This window comes from Camellia sinensis, chromosome 15 (genome assembly GCF_055761805.1).
Source record: "Camellia sinensis isolate YWXY chromosome 15, ASM5576180v1, whole genome shotgun sequence".
Lineage (NCBI taxonomy): Eukaryota > Viridiplantae > Streptophyta > Magnoliopsida > Ericales > Theaceae > Camellia > Camellia sinensis.
In genome coordinates this window covers 124,496,984-124,512,694 of record NC_138975.1, presented here as the reverse complement: position 1 = coordinate 124,512,694, position 15,711 = coordinate 124,496,984, and the positions used below count along the sequence as shown (strand labels likewise).

General features: G+C 33.8%; 1 protein-coding gene across 28 annotated transcripts; it reads left to right on the top strand.

Annotated features, from left to right (window-relative positions):
* Positions 1-5,932: 5,932 nt before the first annotated feature.
* On the top strand, positions 5,933-12,517 carry LOC114298405 (uncharacterized). 28 transcript variants are annotated; one of them, XM_082910138.1, is made up of 13 exons: positions 5,933-6,244; positions 7,526-7,647; positions 8,155-8,337; positions 8,929-9,120; positions 9,862-9,933; positions 10,085-10,156; positions 10,317-10,388; positions 10,497-10,568; positions 10,656-10,724; positions 10,918-10,989; positions 11,266-11,301; positions 11,410-11,479; positions 12,113-12,517. In XM_082910138.1, the coding sequence occupies exons 4-10, from the start codon at positions 9,101-9,103 to the stop codon at positions 10,925-10,927; spliced, it is 387 nt and encodes a 128-aa protein (XP_082766264.1). In that variant the 5' UTR covers positions 5,933-6,244; positions 7,526-7,647; positions 8,155-8,337; positions 8,929-9,100; the 3' UTR covers positions 10,928-10,989; positions 11,266-11,301; positions 11,410-11,479; positions 12,113-12,517. The 28 variants fall into 28 exon arrangements, with proteins under 28 accessions (XP_082766264.1, XP_082766263.1, XP_082766262.1 ...); XM_082910137.1 differs by having other exon boundaries at positions 11,222-11,301; positions 12,113-12,447; XM_082910129.1 differs by having other exon boundaries at positions 5,940-6,244; positions 10,260-10,388; positions 11,222-11,301.
* The last annotated feature ends 3,194 nt before the right edge of the window (positions 12,518-15,711 follow it).

The window sequence follows — 15,711 nt, the reverse complement described above, 5'->3', positions numbered from 1 at the left end:
CATACCTTATGCTTGCATGTTTGCATCATTCATTTGTCTTGCATGCACCGGGCACGGCGCATCATTCAAACTGCATTATCAAATTCAATACCTATTTGAATACGTGTCTCAAAGCATGTTATCAAATTGTATCATATGCTATCTTAGATAGCCAAGCCTATTTAATTTTCATTATTGCATGTGTTGCATTAGGCATTTTGCATAGTTAGGATCATGCATATTTCTAACTAGCTTTTGTTTTGGCTCGGAGTACACTGTAAGTTTTGCGCTTTAGTATACTTACATGAGTGTGAGTGATGTCATGTTTACCATGCTTGCCATGAGGCTATTTGCTTATTTGACTAACTGCATGAATGCCTGTGGATGAAGGCTTTATTATTTGAATTCGAACAATTCATCAAATGTGAGTTTTAAGCCCATTTTGCGAAGTGGCAAAATCATGTTTTAAGCCCACTTGAGGTGGCAAATCCGCATTTCAGCCCACTTGAGGGTGGCACTTTAAAACCATTTTCGAAAAACAACCGTGAGTTGTTTTGTTCAAATTCTCGCGATTTTAGTCTATACTTGTATGATGTGCGCATTACATAGTAAGTTAGCTAATAACCAGAATAAAAACACATGTGTTTATAAAACAACATATCACGCTTAGTAGAGGCCAATCTTTGATCAGGCGAGCGAGGGTGCTCATTTCAAGACCTTCCCCTCTCGTACCCAAGTTCCCGAGCCGAGGCAACTTTGGTGATGACGAACACATGGCCTTTGGCACGAGTCAGGGTTTCCTAAATTTTCCAAAAATAAAATGTTTAGGTGGCGACTCTGTAATCTGGCAAAGCAGTCCAGTTTTGGCATTATTTGATTCACAAATCTAATTTTCCAAAATGATTTGCCGGATTGGACTCTTTGGTGTTTATCAGCCTCACATTGCACTTTGTGAGATTAGATTCAGAACCGTGACAGGAGTACAAACTGTAGGAGACCAATTTATGCCTCTCCGAAAGGGGGGCGTGTGAAGAAAGTCGAGTCTACACCAAATAGCTTATATATATGTACCTTAAAGAATTTTTTTTTATTTTTATTTTTTAGCTTCTTCTTTACGTTATTATTATTTTTTTCTTTTCAAAAATCTAACTATGGAGTTGCCAATGAGTTTTGTTGATTGCATGGTGGATCCGAGAACATGCATAAATGTCACCCCATGTATTGTTCAATTGTGAGTAAGTTATTTCTTCTTTTGAAAATTTGTATAAAATCTCTCTCTCTCTCACACACACACACACACACAGATTTTGTTTTATGCCATTCAGATTTTTAATTGGTCAAATATTGTGTAGAAAATCTTCAAGGAATTTACTAATTTCGTTCTTGCATCAAGCACTTGGTAGGATGTCCTTGGCAGCTTTGTTCTATGGTAAGACATGTTAGGTTCCTTTTATTTGTGTATCATAATTACTAATATTTGGTCCCTTTCGGAGAGTTCAAACGACTCAACTTTTTGTTAGGTTCTTTTAATGATGTTTATCTTTCATTTGTGTCATGTGTAATAAACATTTGAATTTTTGTTGTTAATATTGATTGCAATTTCTGCACCTGTTGGGTTTCCTGATCATTCACACATAGGTTTGATTCTTGACTTTTTTATTTTATTTTTTCCTCCAAAATACTATGTATATTTCTTGAGAAAAGAATATCTGCTTGTTAAGAGATTGACATTGGATTGAATCTGTGTTTCAGTTTTGTACTTGACTGGGTTTGAAATAGTCACCTACATGTTGCAGGTAAAGCTTCCATTTTTTCACTTTTGTTCCCTAGGATGCTTTTGGTCTCACAGTTAGAGTAGAACATGTAGATTTTATCACTTTAGGGTATAGCTAATGTTACCTGAAATTAAATTCAAAAAAAAAAAAAAAAAGGAGCGCCAAAGCTAGGGAGTTTTATTGGTTAGGGGAAAACATTGGTTAGGGGTAAAACAATGTATCCTTAGTTTGAGTACATCAGAGAGAATCTAATCTAGTGTAATATCACACATATTATTATTAAGTATTCATAGTTTCTTCTATATTAAAAAGATGAGAGAGGTCTAAGAGATATCCTTTGTGCATATATCCACTAACATCTATTAGTTAATTGAGACAATCTAATATATTACATCAGATTCCTTGCGGAAAACTATCATCTCAAAACTATATTGCATATCATAAGTCACTGGTTTAGAAAAAGCTGAAAGTGGCCCAAATTTATTTTGTTGTTTTCTCTTGTAATGACTTGATCAAATGATAAACAGTTGTTGATAGACCTCTAGTCTATTATTTAGATATGTATGAGATGAAAAATTCTGTTCAATACATGGTAAACTACATTAGCCACATAGTCCTACGATGGAGAATACATGGGAAAGCTTTTAAGGAAGCAAAAATTCACCAAAACATGCCAATAATTAATATGTTGCTGATAATATTTGAATTGGCATGATGCAACAATAATTTACTTGGTGCTGTGACTGGTGTTTCAGCCAATCATCATGTCAACAAGGGAAAATTGAGAGCGACTTTTGAAGCAACTTTAGTCATTGCATGTTTTCTAATGGCCTAGTGTAGCTTTTAGTTTTTATTTATGAATTATTAAACTTGTGAATGGGACAAGGGTATCCAACTTCATCTTTGATGGACTGCAGAACATGGAGATTGATTAAAGCTATTAATGTGAAGCTAACAGAAACTAGGACTTGTCCTTCTCATGGCTGGTTACTTTGCCAACCAAGGGGATTGACCTTGGCCTCCCTCCTTGCAATAATATATATATATATATATTTTTTAGTATTTTGGATAAATCATTGTTAAGAACTAAATCTTTAGACTTTTGGGTCCTATTGATTGTCAAACATATGTCCTGTTTGAATCAAGCTTGAATTCTGAAATTGCTTAAAGGATTTCCCATGACCTATGTTTTTGGTAGAAGAGAAGTGAAAAGGGAAGGGGAATTTATGTCCTGTTTTTTTCTTTATTATGTTTGTTTGGTTATGGTACATTGAATTACCAAAGAGTTTTGGGTCTTTATATCTCAGCCTTGTCATTTTAACGTCTAGCAGAACAACTAAAATTGACATGAAACAATTTTATAATGGATAGCACATGCATGCCATCTACTTTTACTATCACTTAGCACTACCTTATGACATTGACTTAAAATAAGTTGACAGAATGATTATGAATATATATTAATTGCTAGGTTGCATGATGGGTTATTGATAGATTTTGCTAATTTAATTACTGGGTTGTATGAGGATGAGGCATTCTGCCCAATAGCTCTTTTAAGAATATCATTTTTTAGTCTTCAACTACTAATGGCATGCTCAATGGCTGATATTTATTGGGTTGATAGTCAATGGCTGCTGTAAGAATCCAACTATTCAGTCTTTTTTTGCAAAAGCTTCAGAATTTGGCTAGGCAACACTCTGATGTCCTCGAGACTCTTTTGCCGAAGATTCAAAAGCGAGTTGATGTTCTCAAAGAGCTTCAGGTTTTCTTTCAATATATATATATATATATATATGATCTTATTGATAGGACTAAAAATTGATGTTGTATAGCTTAGTTTCTGTTCACCAACATGTTTTAGTGACGTTGAATTGCTGATTATATGGGTATTTATGGGAATGTCTTTGATTCTCTATACATACATTTGATTTAATGGGTGTGTTGAAGTGTAATGCTTTGTTATATCATTGTAGAGCCAACATGATGAGTTGGAGGCAAAGTTTTTCGAGAAGAGAGCAGCCTTTGAAGCTAAATACCAGAGCACACTCCATATTATTATTTTTATTATTAAAATGAGAAAATATTAGCAATTTTTATTTTTATTTTTTTTGTATTGAGTTAACATATTATGTTTTAAGGTTTTTGTTTTTGGTTATGAAAAATTGGAAAATGAATACTAACTCACATTATAGTATATGTTTTGAAAATAGTGATGGATTATATAGGTTGGTTTTATTTATTTATTTATTTATATTTTTTTTAGGAAAAAGCTTTACTTTGAACAAAAGTCAAAAACATCATTAATTATGATTTTTTTTTTAAAAAAAAAAGAAAAGGTGGCGTTTTTGATAAAAACGACACAAAATGTTGTCATAATTACATCATAGTTAACTCCTCTAACAGAAACAGTCATCAGATGTTAAGAATTAGTTGCGCTTTAAAAAACGTCGTCTAAACTCTATAGTGGCATTTTTAAAACGTCACAAAGATATGACGGCCGCCGTATCATCGACGAATTTTTTAAACGTCGCCTTATCTTTTTGCGGCGTTTTTCTGGCCATTTGCGGCATTTTAAAAACACCGCTAATTTCCGATTATCCTACAGTGTAAATTTTTTGTCTCAAAAAATAAACATTTTTTAGACTAAATTATTTTGTTCGTAAAAATATATTTATTAGTGACATTTTCAAAAAATGACATTTTCACAATTATCCGCACGACAATAAAAATTGGTTCTTAAATGTTTTTCGTAACAAAATTTTCACTTTTAGAGACCAAAAAATTTAATTTCTAAAATTCTTAGTTTTTCTAGTGTATGTTTGTTAGATGTTAGATTAATTGGATTTGTAACTAAATGCCAATATATCCATGGTGGCGTTTCTATAAAAAATAATAATAATAATAAAAATAAAAAAAGGAAGTTATGTTAGTTGATCCTGAGTGAGATCATTTTTCTTAGCAGTACTCATACTTTCATTTTTTTTTTTCCCGTTCTCTCTTGTTTGATTTGCTTTTGAAAAATAAATTTTAGAGAAATTTTTTTAAAATTTGTTTGGTTTAGTGATTTTGAAAAAAAAAAAAATTTAAAACTACTTTCTCTCACCTACACATCAATCAATCAATTTTCCTCTCTCCTCTCTCCTGTCTCCTCTATCTTTCTCAATTATTTTTTCTCTCATACATATCTACTCAATTACAAGAAAGCATCAAATCATCACAAACTCTCATACTCTAAAACTATTTTCAAAATATATAACCAAACAAACCAAAAAAATTTTAAACTCTCTCCCTAAAATCTTTTTTGAAAATTTATCTCCCAATCATTTGTTTGGTGAAGTTCGAAACAACAATTTTTTTTTCTTGCTTATAGGGTTTTGGTTAAAGATTATTATGGTAATTATCACTATAAAAAAATTAAAATTTTAGAGATTAAAATTTAGGGACAAAATTATTTTTTATGAACCAAATATTTTAGTTGCGAAATGTGTCGTTATTATATTTTTAGTAACGAAAATTGGACATTAGCGATGAATTGTTATCCTTTTGGGGCCAAATTTTTTATCTCAAAAAATAAATCATTTTGAGACCAAATTATTTTGTTCCTAAAAATCTATTTATTAGTGACATTTTCAAAATTTTGTCACTAAAGCCTTGTTTTTGACTTTTCAATACAATCTTTTAGCGACTATCCTCACAACGATGGAAATTGATCCCTAAATGTCTTTTGCAACAAAATTTTCACTTTTAGTGATCAAAACATTTGGTTTATAAAATTCTTATATGTGGTAGTGTATACATTGCATTGTGATATTTTATTCCAATATTCATAGTTTATTTCATTGATCAATCATATTTTTCATTTGTAGGACCATGTATCTCCCCAAGTCACTACAAAAACTTAAGGTTTTGGGAACTAAAACTTAGGAACAAAATTATTTTTTAGAGACTAAATATTTTTGTTGTGAAAATTGTCGTTATTATATTTTTAGCAACGAAAGCTGGACTTTACACTACAGGAAATAAGACAATTAACGGCGTTTAATTAACGGCGTTTTATTAAACGTCACGTTTGTTAATTTTTAACGGCGTTTTGTAACCGTCGCATATGTTTTAAAACCAAAACGGCACCGTTTCTAATTGAAGGCGTTTAAAAGCGCCTCCGAATGCTGTAGCTACACGCGCCCCTTTATGAAACCCTTATTTTTTAATCTGAGTGCAAAGTGTAATAGCAATTTCGCGCACATCTCTCTCTCTCTCTCAGCGACGAAGAAGACGGAGGAGATCAATCGGCTGTTCTTGAAGCTTGAATACGCACACATCTCTCTCTCTCTCTCAATCCTTATACGCACACATTTCTTCATCGAAGCTCCAGCTGCACCTGCGATTTCGAAGATTCAGAGCGATTTCGAAGCGATTTCGAAGATTCAGATCGATTTCGAGATTCAGAGCGATTTCGAAGCTCCATCGCCACCGTCATCTGCACCGGCGAGGTAGCGAGCTCCACCGTCTCTCTCTCTCTCTCTAGATCTATGAAATCAATGTTTTGAAGGCATTCTTACTTGAACCTCATTTGCAGAGATTCAGATAGAGGCATTCTGACTTGATCCTCATTTACTGAACTTTAATCGATACTCTCTCTCTCTCTCTCTATTTCTTTCGAATTTTACTGCATGTATAACATTTGTATACATCGATATTTGTTGAATTGTTGAATTGTTGAATTGATCTGTTAGGTTCTTTTTTGATCTCTCTATATACATATACATACAGCACACCCTCTCTCTCTCTCTCTCTCTCTCTCTCTCTCTCTCTCTCTTTTCTGGAAGTTCATTTCGATGGCGTCTGAAACCCTAGAAGACAAGAAACAAGAAGAAATAGCTAACGTCGAAGACAAAGGTGAAGTGAAAGAAGAAGGGAAAACAGAGGAGGGTGAAGAAGAGAAGGAAGTGGAAAAGAAAGAAGAGGATACGGTGATTTAAAGTTACACGGACAGAAGAATATTTAAATAAGAGATAATCTGCACTCCATCATTGTTTTCATTCCAGTGTTACATGATAAATTCTGATATCTCAATCTCTTAGATGAGTTACTATCTGCCAGTAGACGGCTTTAGTTTGAAAATTGAGTTGCAATGCTTGTACGGCATATATAATCTTCTATATACATATATTACCTCTCTTTTTTTTCTTGGATGAGCACATAAGCATGATTCTTGTTCATCCAGGATGTTGTGAGCATGGACTAGTTAAAAATGGATATTAATCTAGCTGAGCCAAAAAAACAGAAAAGAAAAGAAGAGGATATTATTATTGATAAAAGAAAGTGGATATTAAAAGCATCTTGTATTTCTTTGTCAATATTAGATCACTGGTCATCTTCAAATTTGTGATTGGCCAATGCAAATTGGTTCTGAAGTGTTTTTTTCACTATTTAAAACGAGTACAATTTGCTGCAGTATTTATAAGATTTTTTTCTCCTCGTAATCTTTTATTACAAAAAAGTGACTGTTTATTTAACAAACAGGGGGAGTGTATTCGTTTAGTTGTTTCTTGTTTTTTTATTTTTCTGCCAATGATCCTTTCTTTTGATTCTCCTCCCCACTTTCTCTTTCCCCCATCGTGCATTTTATTTATATCGCTTACGTTGTGTGCAGTTTGCAGCTTTTTTTTTTCTTTTTTTTTTGTGGATTTTATTTGTTATTTTATAGAGATGGTTTTTTGTTCACTACTTAAACATGAATATTTTTATTTTTTTTTTCTTTTTGTTGGCAGTGGGTACAAAGTTTCCAGTAAGCCAAGTGGAAGAATGGCAAGTCAGGGCATACCGAGAAATTGAGAGGCAAGATATGAACAAGCTTCTACATGAGTACAGGATGTTCTGTGACCGAGCAGGGGTATTATTTCTCTTCTTTTCTTTCAATAACATGTAACCTTTTTTAATTATATACTTCCGTGAACTTGATATCATGCACCAGAACAAATTGGTTTTTATTTTTTATTTTTGACAATATATAAAATATTGAAGCTGATTTTACCATAAGAATCAATTACAATGGTTATCTATGTTGGATTTTGGAGCTTTGTGATTTAAAGTTGCCAGATGTTGAAAGCAAGTGGTGCTTTGTAATATAACTCTGGTATAACGGTGTTACCCAACCTGTAAAATAGCTTTTGTTTGGACTTGTACTTACTGTTTAGATGTGCACTACTGTATGGCTCAAGAAAGGGGGAGGTGGGGAATTTTGTGTCATCTAGTGATAATTGCCCACAAGCCTTGATGCATTGGAAGCTGTAACTTTGCCAGAGGATGAGGCCCACAATTTGATGTTAAAACTACTCACCAGAATTACGTTGGAACTTTGTTTACATATTTACATTTGCAGTGATCCCTTTCATTTCAGGGGAGAAAGGAACTGGAAAAGGTGGGAAGCCTCTCCATTACAAAGGGAGCAAATTCCATAGGATCATTCCCAGTTTTATGATCCAGGGAGGTGATTTTACTCTCGGTGATGGGCGGGGTGGAGAATCAATCTATGGTGACAACTTTGCCAATGAGAATTTTGAACTGAAGCACACCGGCCCTAGTAAGCACAAAACCCCTCGCAAGTACCTTATCTAAACTCTAGGCTTTCAAGTTTGCCACAAGAATTTTGATTTAATTTATGGGTTTTATTAGGTGGGTTTGGGATTGGAATGAAATTTTAGAACCAAGCTTGAGATAGATTTTTATGACCGTTGTTTGGCCAGACCGGACTTGGTCACAAGATTTCTCTGTTTTTTCTAGCATAGGCCCCAGCCCAGCCCCATTAATGCCCTTAGTCCTGATGGTGTTCGCCATCCTCGAGTTGCAAGCTAGTTAGTATCGGATGGTGTTTGCCATCCTCAAGTTGCAAGCTAGTGTATGGGTAGGATCTTTGTGAAATAATTATTGGTTTGCCATCGGTATAGTCAAATAAATACTTATGGCTAATGGGAAAATATTTCATTGAAAACACCAGCAAGTAGGCTGGATAGGTAGTATGTTCATAAACAAGGGTACAGTGTGTAGATTCTGCACTACTGGTTGATCAATATAACGCATTTACTGGTACTAAAGTCTATAGTTTGTGGCCTGGCAGATTTTTTAACTACTGCATTGAATTTCAGTTTTTTATTTTTATTTATTTTGGGTACAGGTTGGATGGGCATCATGTTGTGTTTGGGAAAGTGCTTTCTGGGATGGATGTTGTCTCCAAGATTGAAGCTGAGGGCAGACACAGTGGGGATCCCAGAAGCGAAGTTGTTGTTTCTGATAGTGGTGAATTACATTCCTGAATATGCTGCCGCTTTTCATAAATTGTGCTAAGAATGATGATTGTATATTACTGGTACCTCTCTCTCTCTCTCTCTCTCACACACACACACACACACACACACACACACACACACACACACACATGCGCACACACACAAACACATGAAATGCATGCTCACGCGGCCTGTACGACACTAGTTTATGTCTTAAGACAAATGCTCATTTTTCTTTCACTTTCTTATACACGGTTCAGTGGTAGAGGCTACCAATCAAAGACTGATATTTGTTGGATAGAAATGCTGATTGTTATGTCATCGACAAAGCTACCTTTGCCGATTGTTGAGTATATGCATGATCCTAAGAATTAGGGAAAGGGAGACACAAAATGATGGCAGAATGAAAACCATTTTACAAAGATGACTGCTTCTCTTGTCATAGGACTGAAGATGACAATATGTGTAGCCAATTTTTCCAGCATCACTAAAAAAAATAAGGAAACCATCAACAATAAATCATTTTCCTTTTAGGCGGATAAGGATTTTTTTTACCAAAAAAAAAAATGAGGGTGTGGAGTAAATTTTTCACAACTTTATATTTGCCTCGGAGAAAAACTTTCAAAAAATATTTTGATATGATTGATTATCACCTTGTAACTAATGTGTTGGTAATTGTAGTAGTGATGGTAATATCTGAAGGAAAAAGTTTTCACCAAAAAAGAAAAGATTAAATTTTTCTCATGTTGGTCATTTCAAATGAGAATGTTTAGATTTTTAGTTCTGCCAACCAAGGGCTTGAATAAGCTCTGTAAATGCAGGAATTTGAAGAACAATCAATTGACTGGTCCTATCCCTTCAACATTAACACAGATTCCCAAGCTCAAAACTCTGTGAATCATAATTTTTTTATTTTTTTATTTTTTAGTGGAGTCCATGCAGTTAACATTACCATATGCTTTTTTGATTTTATTTACACCAAAGCCATAGACACTTGTGCTAATATATATGTATGCCTTGTCTTTGTGTAAATTTATTCTGTAGGGACCTTGCTCGTAACCAGCTTATTGGTGAGATACCGAGGTTAATCTATTGGAATGAAGTATTACAATATCTGTAAGTACTACATCAATTACGGTTTAACAACTGATAGATAAAATCCAATTTCATTATCAACCCTTGATGCTATTAACACTTAAACATTTAATTTGGTTTATAGTTTTACTCTGGACAAACTATTGGTTCATCTATCATCTGGTGGTAATTATGTTTGCAGAGGGTTATGTGGCAATTCTTTAACTGGAACCCTGTCCCCAGATATGTGCCAACTGACTGGCCTGTGGTATTTGTGAGTGTTCACTTCCTGGTTATGCTTGCTTTGGGCTTTTTCTGTGCTTCCTACTTGCTTTCTGCTTCATATCCATGGGGACATTGAAATCTTCCTTGATCTCTTTAGTGATGTAAGAGGCAATAACCTAACTGGAACAATCCCTGATAACATTGGAAATTGTACAAGCTTTGAGATCTTGTAAGTTTCTTAAATGATAACTACCCTACTACGGAAATACATTCTTTCTTTTCATTTTTGGTTAAAATTGTAGTGTATGATTTTCAGAGATATCTCATACAATCAGATCTCTGGGGAGATTCCATACAATATTGGCTTTCTACAAGTGGCCACTCTGTGAGTTCTCTTACTCCACTTTATATTTTTCTTTTGTGGAAGAAGTAGAAGCTAGAAATGTTCTTCTTCTGTTGTCTTCAAGGAAGGTCAATTGAAGTTAAAATTGATATGCACTTAATTTCTGAATTCTAATACAAAATGCATTTCGTGTTTTTCATTATGACATTACTGTGCTTATGGTTCTTGTTATTAGATCTCTGTAAGGAAATAGGCTGACAGGGAAAATTCCAGAGGTGATAGGTCTAATGCAAGCCCTTGCTGTTTTGTAAGTGTGCTTAATATAGTGGCATGTCTTTGAGAATTTTTTTTTAGAATGTGTCTGAATATAGTTGAAGTCAGATAGTACTTGCTGAGATTCTTTGAGATGGATGGACAATGTGAAAGCTGTATATTAATTATATTTATAGGGATAGTGACTAATGGAACAACATTATTTTTTGAAGTCATTTTTTTTCCACCTCCTCAATTGCTTGTTTTATTACATGGATATGGGCAAGTGGATCAGCGTGCTGAATACATGATTTTTATTTCCTTGCATCAGCCAATTCAACTTACTCCTTGGTTCTTGCAAATGATGGTAGGGAAGACCTATTTGAAAAAAAAGCCTTATGAATAGATGGTCGTGTCTACTTCTATATTTACTTCGGTGTTTTTAACCTATTTGTTAATATTTCATTACATGAAGTTACAAAAAAGGCCCAAGAAGAGGCTTCTGAGCATGTGAGATGTCTGGAAGAAGATTTGGGAAAGTTGAGGTATATTTGATTTGTTTGAATTTCTTCTTTTTCTTCTTCATTTTCTACTTTCTACTGTAAGCTTAGAAGCTTGCACTGTTGAAAGAGCTTGGTGATCTGTTTTGTGAATTTTAACTTGGATTGTACACCTTCTTCTTCTTTAAATGTTTTATACTTTAATATATATCAGTATTGGTGGGTCCCCATGCTTAGCAGAAATTGGAGCCACTTTATGTTCCTGAAAATGGATCCATGGACAATTTGTCCGCTAAAGAGGGTGATTTGTTGTTTCAAATAATAAAGACTATAAATTAGCTAAAAGGCTTTGTATGTTTGCTATAACACAGGCAGCTAATACATATAAATCTCAATGAGACACCATATTGTTGTGTTATATGAAGATTATACAGGTTGAAGAAAGTAAACATGCATCCCATAGTTGCACAATGGTGCATGCATTTTATACATTTTAATTCTTTCAAAATTGTATATAACGGACATGATATTCACAGAAATATTGTGCAAGATTAACAAATTGATCATGAAATTCAGTGTTTAGTCAAAGAGATGAGTTCATCTACATCAACAATCCTAAAAGTGTACTTCTATCTTTAGTATCTGATGTTTAGATATGTTGTTTTCATTTCCGTGCAGTACAAGTTTTTTGTTGATGGAGAATGGCGGCATGATGAGCACCAACCATTTGTAAGTGGAAATTATGGGGTGGTGAACAGTGTCTTCTTAGCTAGGGAGCCTGATGTGATTCCTGCAAGTTATACTCCAGAGACACCTGGTAGATCTAGTATGGATGTGGATAATGATCCATTTTTTCATTTTTTGGAAGCAAATTATCTTACAAAAGCTTTTGTAATACAAGTTGGTCTAGTTGATAAGAACAAGGCTATGTGTGACTTTTGGCTGGTGTTGATTTTTGCTGCCATAGGACTGCTGATTTTTTGGTTGAGAATTGTGAATTTAATTTTTGAATATGTTATTTTGTGGGTAATGATGATTGGATATTAAATTGAATAGGAAAGTGAATTAATGCTGCATTTATAATTTGAATGGGAGTTGTTATTTCATATTACGGCTATTCAATTTTATTATAGGTATTTTTTTAGTTTAATCACATAAAATTAGCATAATTTCAAAAAAAAAAAGGAGGGTTTCACGGCGTTTTTAAAACGCCACCTAAACTCCAAAAGGTTGACGGTCAATTTTTTTAAAAAGATATGACGGCGTTTTGAAAACGTCGCTAAAATCTTAGTAATGTCATGTAGGGACATTTCACGGCGTTTCTAAAAACGCCGCCTATTCTAATATCGCGACGTTTTAAAACGTCGTAAAGATACAGCGACGGCCGCAGCTTCGACGTTTAGTACTAAACGTCGCAAAAGGAATTAGCGGCGTTTTTGAAAGATATAGCGGCGTTTCTTAAACGCCACTAAAAGTCTGTTTTCCAGCAGTGTTAGTGATGAATTATTATCTATTTGGGACCAAATTTTTTGTTTCAAAAAATAAACCATTTTGAGACCAAATTATTTTGTCCTTAAAAGTCTATTTATTAGTGGCATTTTCAAATTTGTCTTTAAAAGTTTTATTTTTGGCTTTTCAGGACGACCTTTTAGTGACTATTCTCACGATGATAGAAATTGGTCCCTAAATGTCTTTTGTAACAAAATTTTTACTTTTAGAGACCAAAATATTTAATCTCTAAAAGTCTTATATGTTGTATGTTGTAGTGAGTAAATACAACAAATTGTATGTCAATCATAATTTAAGTGAAGGGAGGTTTATCAGCTCATGGTATGTAAGAAGTAAGCTTATCAAACTTTATTAGAGATAGAAATAATAATTTGGCGATACTAATATAAAAATTAAATTGGGTTTGACAATGATCGTTGTGCTCAAAAAAGTAGTTGATTGGAATCGTACAATTGGGCTTCCAGTTAATCATTCATTGATAATTTCTAGCGCAAAAAGAATTCAAATTGATCAATTCAAACCTACAAAAATTGTGAGAATTTTTAACTTAATTGTCAACAACATTAATTGTGTCATATCATTTTATGTCCAATTGATATATTTTCAATTAAATGTAGGTCAAACATTAATTTCGAATAGTGGCATATATCATTACTGTATATGATCAAAATATATGGTGTGATGCATGCGATGCATGTGGTAAGAACATTACTATGCACAAGATGCAATCTACAAGTTAAAGAACCAATTCAACAGTATAACTCAATAAATATTACTTTTAAATTTAACAGTAATCTATGCTATTTTTTTAAATTATCTCATAAGTTCATTATAAGTTAAAACTTGAACTTTTAGATAAATAAGCTGAATTTGTTCTAAAGTGTCCCGCTCAACATTTGAAAGAATTACTCTCAAAGGTACAATAATTATGCAACTTAAACTAGGGATAGACATCGACTGGGGCCGAGCCAGGCAGGAACTACATATTAACGGACTTGGTGTCTACCTAAGCTCGGCCCGAACATTGGGCCTCCATAGTTAATGCAAACCCACCCCAAAAAACTATTACAAATCCCAATCCCATCCATTAGGCCACACACATATATATATATATATATATATATATAATTACTTATAACACCAAAAATAAAACACTCCACAATTAAATCAATCATACATTACATTTCATAAATAAATAAGCATCCATAAAATAACACATCCATTAAAGCAACGTCCCAATTTTCTTGATGCTCCAATTCATAAACATTGCACTTTATGAATTCGTCATACTCTAGTCCAGTAATTTTTCAAATGCATTAGACAGACACTAGAAGATAATAAAAAAATAAATAAATAACAAACAATCAAAAAGCCATTCACTGTTCAAACACAAATTTCTTGATATTGATGTTTCTTAAATTTCTTCAGCAAGGCCATGGCTAATTCAACATCTCATAAGTCAAAGCAAATCCAGTTGAGAATAAATAAAAACAAAAAATTTGAAGTTACACAAGTATAATTATATGAAAATATAAGAATACACAAATACATAATATGTAACTACTACCTCAAGTTCTTCTACTGACTGTCATCATCTGAAGAGCTACAATCACCATTAATGGTTGTTCCTAATGACACTGTTTTCCCTATATTATCAACAAATAAAAATATTAATTTGAAATAAAAATCAAATTAAATTTTAATTGGGCCAAGCCGGGCTAGAAATATAAATATCAAACCCAGCCCATTAATTTTGCGAGCCTATATATGTTGGAAAAAATGAATTTTTGATGATTTTAATTAAATATTAAAATGGATCCAACAATCTATTGTGTTGGGTTGAGTCTAGATACTTTGCTATGAGATCTTTACACCACAAAAAGAATGGCAAAAAACCATTAAGAATTAAATGAAAAATTGTCTCATGAAGTTAGCTTCATGAAAAAGGTAGTGGTATTAGTATGTATAATTTGTTTGTAACTTCTCAGTAGCAAGCTCCGCTCTAAAAAAAAAATCAAAATGGAGGTTGGAGGCTGGAATCCGGTGCTAAGAAGAAGACGAGTTGCAAATCAAAATGGAGGATCAGTGGATAATGGTGTGGTTACTATCTTCATGGATGAGATCCCAAACTCTATGACTCCAAAGTGTTTGTTTGCTCTGTTTAATAATTTCGGTGTAGTTAAGGATGCCTTCATCCCATCCAAAAGACGAAAAGCGACAGGGTCGAGGTTTGGGTTTGTGCGATATGATTGTAAGGTGGCTGCTGAAATGGCGGTGCAGAAGGCTAATGGATTATGGTGCGATAACAAGGCCCTGAAAGTAAAGAAAGCACAGTTCAAAAAAGGAGAGGTCAAGCAACATGTAATGACAAACAGAGGAGATGCCCTGATGATACAGCGTCCACAGCGGAGTTTCGAACATAGAAGGATGGATGGCATAGGTCGAAGATCTTTTGCAGAAGTAGTCCAAAGTGGTGGCAGTATTGAGAAGAGGAAGATGGTTGTAAAGGCTTCTGAAGCCGGAAATGGGTGGCTCTATGACAGTGTAATTGTAAAGTTGAAATCATTTCTTGCCTTTGAAGAGTTTAAGAAGGAGGTTGGTAAAAGAGGTCCGGAGGAAATAAGAGTTAGAGAAGGAGGAGGAAGGTTAGCAGTGCTAACTTTCAAATCCCAACAACACAAAAGGGAGGTCAGAGCCAAGCTAGAAGAGTGGATGCTAGAATGGTGTGACTCTATTACAGATTGGGAAAATGGCAAGTATGTTGAACA

Coding starts and splice junctions, on each gene's coding strand:
- LOC114298405 (XM_082910114.1), top strand. CDS start 9,800: ATGAGAATGTTTAGATTTTTAGTTCTGCCAACCAAGGGCTTGAATAAG. Junction 9,934..10,084: donor ATTCCCAAGCTCAAAACTCT/GTGAATCATAAT, acceptor TTTATTCTGTAG/GGACCTTGCTCGTAACCAGC. Junction 10,725..11,265: donor TTTCTACAAGTGGCCACTCT/GTGAGTTCTCTT, acceptor TCCTTGCATCAG/CCAATTCAACTTACTCCTTG.